The 4,616-nt window shown below is 43.2% G+C and overlaps 1 protein-coding gene across 1 annotated transcript; it reads left to right on the top strand.

Moving 5' to 3' along the window:
- The first annotated feature begins 253 nt into the window (after positions 1 to 253).
- On the top strand, positions 254 to 2,116 carry LOC140242306 (uncharacterized). The gene has a single exon (XM_072322048.1). It carries the CDS (start codon positions 254 to 256, stop codon positions 2,114 to 2,116), a length of 1,863 nt encoding a protein of 620 aa, XP_072178149.1.
- Positions 2,117 to 4,616: the final 2,500 nt, after the last annotated feature.

Raw genomic sequence — 4,616 nt, 5'->3', positions numbered from 1 at the left:
ATAAAAGGAACAAGAACTTGTTATCATTGTTGACTTTACTTTGCATTGCACAGAAAGACTCTTTCGGGGAATTGAAATTTTCTACTAGACCTGGATGCTTGGAATCTCTGCTGTGTAAATTGACACCAGTAATTAATGTAGTGCGCTGATCGCTAACAGTGTCAGCATATACTGAAACCATCAACGGCGTACTATTTCGCCCTTCTACAACATCACAACGGTTTGGACGTAGCGAAAAGAACTGGCCACAGACATGGCACATTTTGTGAAAGTAGCCTTGAGTTCTCTCCTCCTGGTTACGAGCTCTGTGGCTATATCTTTCCGAGAGCAGCCGGAGAGTAGGACTGTTGGTGCAGGCGAGACGGTGCAGCTGTACTGCTCCGTTAACAACCAAGTGGACGTTCATCTCTACTGGCAAAACTTGGATACAGCAGCCTACATCAGTTTGAATAATAGGATAAGTCCATACGGCCAACTCAATCGTGATCAACTGCGTCGTTATCAGATCATTGGCAATGCTGAACGTGGGGAATATTATCTGCGAATTCAGAACGTCACCAAACAAGATGAGGGCAGGTATGCTTGTGTTTTCTTTCTTAACTTTAATTATTACAGTCAAGTAGCAAAGTTGAAAGTGGTGCGTCCACCTGATCGGGGATACCCTAAGTGTACGGTGGAGCCCATCAACCGCCCGACTGTTGGTGATAATATCACGCTGGTGTGCGAATCACGAGGTGGCGACCCGCCGGCCACCCTGTCCTGGGTTCGGGGTACCACAAGGTTGGTCACAAAGAGAGGGCGCCACTCCAAAGGGGATCCAGTTATTCAATACTCTATGACCCTCACTGAGGATGATTCTGATGTCAGATTTACATGCGTTGCGAATAACCAAGCTCTTCAGCAACCCAGGACATGCTCGTTGACTCCACTGAGGAGTAGCCTTGGAGTCATGCTTCTTCCGGTTGTGGCAAGCGTTGAGGTCGGGAATTCCTTCAAATTTGTGTGTGTTACAGAGCGTATGCCCAATTTGGTATATCAGTGGTACATCAACGACACTCCAATAGATGGACGTGAGAGTAGATTCACGTACATTAGAGGTGGTCAGCAGCTTCGCATTGAGGCTGTGACGCTGGAGGATGATTACGCCTTGGTAAAGTGTGAAGTGACACAAAAGGATTACAGCTATACCGGTTCGGCTGTCGGACTTCTCTGGGTACAGAATAGCGTCAGCACGCCTGACATACTGGAGGCAACGTCGCCTACGACAGAGATACCAACACGGCGCGTAACAAACCTGAGGGCACTGTTTGATAGGACCACTATATCCAAGGCTACTACCGCGGCCACAACAACCGCAGCAACAACGCGACCTGTAATAACAACAGCCGTCACCCCGTCGACAACCTCAGCTACAACGACGAAACGGATGTCGACATTGATAACTCGAAGTGCATCTCGTAGTGAAACACTGGTTCCTGTAATTTTGAATAATCCGAGCGTGGCTGATTCCGAATCGTCGGAGTCATCGCTTTCGTCTAGCTACAGTTCGGTATCGTCACTCTCCTCTGAAGACCATGAAGCTACTGCGAGCGAGACTGAAAGTCAGTTAGAGAACAATCTCCACACAGATGGGAACGAATTGAAGTCGAGTTCCGACACAACTCCAGACCCCGAGGTAAACGACATAGATAACGAAGAAAGACAACCTTCAGGGGCAGTCAGTGCCACGGAGGACACTGGGAGCTCCGATGCTGCAGCAGACGGACATTTGACAACGGCTGCCGCGAACGAGATCGACAATGCCATCGACCAATCCTTGGCCACACCTGACGTGACTGCCACGGTGAACGAAAACGAAATTGCCGGCGAACTGGGGAGTGGCCTAGACATTAGCAACGATGTAGAAGGACTGACCATGTTCACCGACAAAGGTCCAAAATTACCGAACGAGGCGGGGATAGGCTACAACTCTGATCGGTTACGGGGTACGCCGAACTGGGGTTTGATCGCGGGGTTGTTCGTCGTATTCCTACTCGTTATTATCGCTGTCAGTGCTCTAGCAGTCTACCTCTATCGAAGAAAGGGCAAAGAGTCTAAACAAGAGGTTGCCACGTGATAACCAGTGACTTAAAGCATCGAACCATTAGATTATAGCTTGTCATATGTGAAGCCCCTGTGAAAGTCCTCAGACATACGCTGGAACCGGTGAGCTGCAGGATATTGCCTTTAAAATCATCTAAGAGGCATCTCCATGATATTGTGAGATACGGGCTTCCGGAATGAAGGTTGAATAGATGTCTTGTTTGTATATTTTGTAACTTTTATGTAAGAATATGACCATTGTGTAGATACCATTGATCTGTTTCTTCACCGCACCGTGGACTCGAAGGATAACAAAGCAACAGTGAACTCAATCAGTCATAGCCTGGATCGGATTTACTTTGTAGATGATACTTTAGCTCCCTGCTACGATTGACGATTCTTCTTACTGGTTCACTATTAAAGCAAAGAGTCAACAATGAAATACATGGGTTGCAATATGGTGTATGTGCATAATGTACTCACAAGAATTACAAGGCATCCCGGCCATTCAAGCCCATATTCCACCAGAAACTATGATTGGTCGCAATATGGAAGAGATCTGTCAGAATGTATGTGTGTATGTATGTGTATATGTATATGTGTATATGTACAGAAGTAGATTTTGCTTGCATATAGAGAAAGAATATATTTCAAGTCCAAATTTCACTCAAACATGTTCGTCACTGTTAATACGAATTCGAAATGATAGCAGAGAAACATTTCTCATTGTATGGTTTCATGTCTTTTTTTTTTTTTTTTTTTTAGATCTAGTGATTTACTCCAAGTACCAGGACTTGATTTATGGCTTGTATGATAATCGTGTTTCAAATTAATTAGGTCTTACGTATAGTTGTTATTTGACCAATATTAAGGTCATCAAATTCTTTTCTTTTTAATCAAAAGCGAAAAAAAATAGCACGACATCACTTTGGTTGAGTATTTGGTTGAGTACTAGGTTGAGAAGCCAGTATTGTTTTCCCCGTCTTATGTTGAAGAGAGATAGCCCATTTGAGACTATCAAAAGCTCTTGGCGTTAATTACCTTGTGAGGTTAAGAGAAGATAAGAATCACTCATCGCTGACTGGACACCGCCTTTATATAGAAACAAGGTCTATTAACTATCTCCTCGTTGTAAACGCAGTGCCCGTACCATCGAGTGGATCTATAAAAGAAAGTAACTTTTCTTCTTTCCGGAATACTCATCATATACGTGAAAAACTCTCTATGAACATGTTGTGAGATATTACTCCTCCTTCCATTGATGAGGCTCGATTGTGGAAAAAAAAAAACCCACGGAGTGAGTAAGTGCAGGAAACTGGAAGCCAGACAAAGGGGGATGTGCACGAGGTATGGAGGATCAAATATTGACAGAGAGTTGGACTGACAGGTGTATGATTATACGAGATCTATCCCATTGAAGAGTAATGATTGCTAAAGTCGCCTGTCATAGTGTAACCCAAGCCCTTCGATGTCGGTGAAGAGAGACGTTTTGGAAGACAAAAAAAAAAAAAAGAAAAGAAAGCACGAGCGCATAGCTCTCTATAAGCCTATATAGCACTTCCGGGATCATTTCACATGCATCATACATCATTTCTTTCCTGAGCGAGATTTCCAAATGCCTGTACGAATGGATATTCCTTGTAAGGTTTCTCATCATGCAAAGTTGATGTTTATTTACGTTACAAACTTTAAGCATTCATACCCACGGTTTATGTTTACAATTCCTATTTAGATTTTCTGTCCATTTCAAGCACACTTCTTGCTCAATAGAAGAGGAATCAATTGAACGCAATGCTCATGCTGGCTGTGTTTTTAAGTCAAAGCGGTATCGCAGTTTTGTTTGTTTCATTTCCATTTGAGAAGATGGCTGGATAGCCCATATTCAGCTGCATAGCTGGTAGTGACAAAGGTAGTCATTCTTATAAATTACAAAGCATGACAGATTTTGGGAAGAGCGATAGTAGAATGTTATGTAAACGTTGCACACCCATTCTATCTACTCAGTCTGGTCCTCAGCGTGTACTAATTATGAGAGACATACACCGAATATCCATCACGATGTTCATTGGTGGTCTTTTCAAATGAACGCACCTTGTCAAGGATGTATGAACCTGAAAATAGAAATAGTTGGCTTCACAAAGTAGTGTGCATAACTAGATAAGGGTCAACAGATCGGTGTGCGTCAACGAATGTACCCTCTTGCAAAGGATGGACAGTCATCACAAGTCAAGCAAAAAGACCTGGGGATGAACAGGGATACAGTTGTCAGAGACTGAAAACAGAAAGTTTGCCAACGGTTTAATCTTTAGTTACCTATTTTCCAATTCTTCTCTTTCTGCGTTGGCAAACAGACACATATTTGACAAGGGTTAGAGGCACATGCAATATGTTTGACGTTACAACTTAGCACTTTGTATGACCAGCGACCAATTAGGGTTGATACCGATTTTTTGTTTGTTTGTTTGTTTGTTTGTTTGTTTTTCTATTAGCGAGAAACAGTTGATGATACAATAATCGCATTCAAAGAAAATGGG

This window comes from Diadema setosum, chromosome 19 (genome assembly GCF_964275005.1).
Source record: "Diadema setosum chromosome 19, eeDiaSeto1, whole genome shotgun sequence".
Classification (NCBI taxonomy): domain Eukaryota; kingdom Metazoa; phylum Echinodermata; class Echinoidea; order Diadematoida; family Diadematidae; genus Diadema; species Diadema setosum.
Note: the sequence above shows the minus strand (reverse complement) of the source record. Positions and strands in the feature narration are given on the sequence as shown.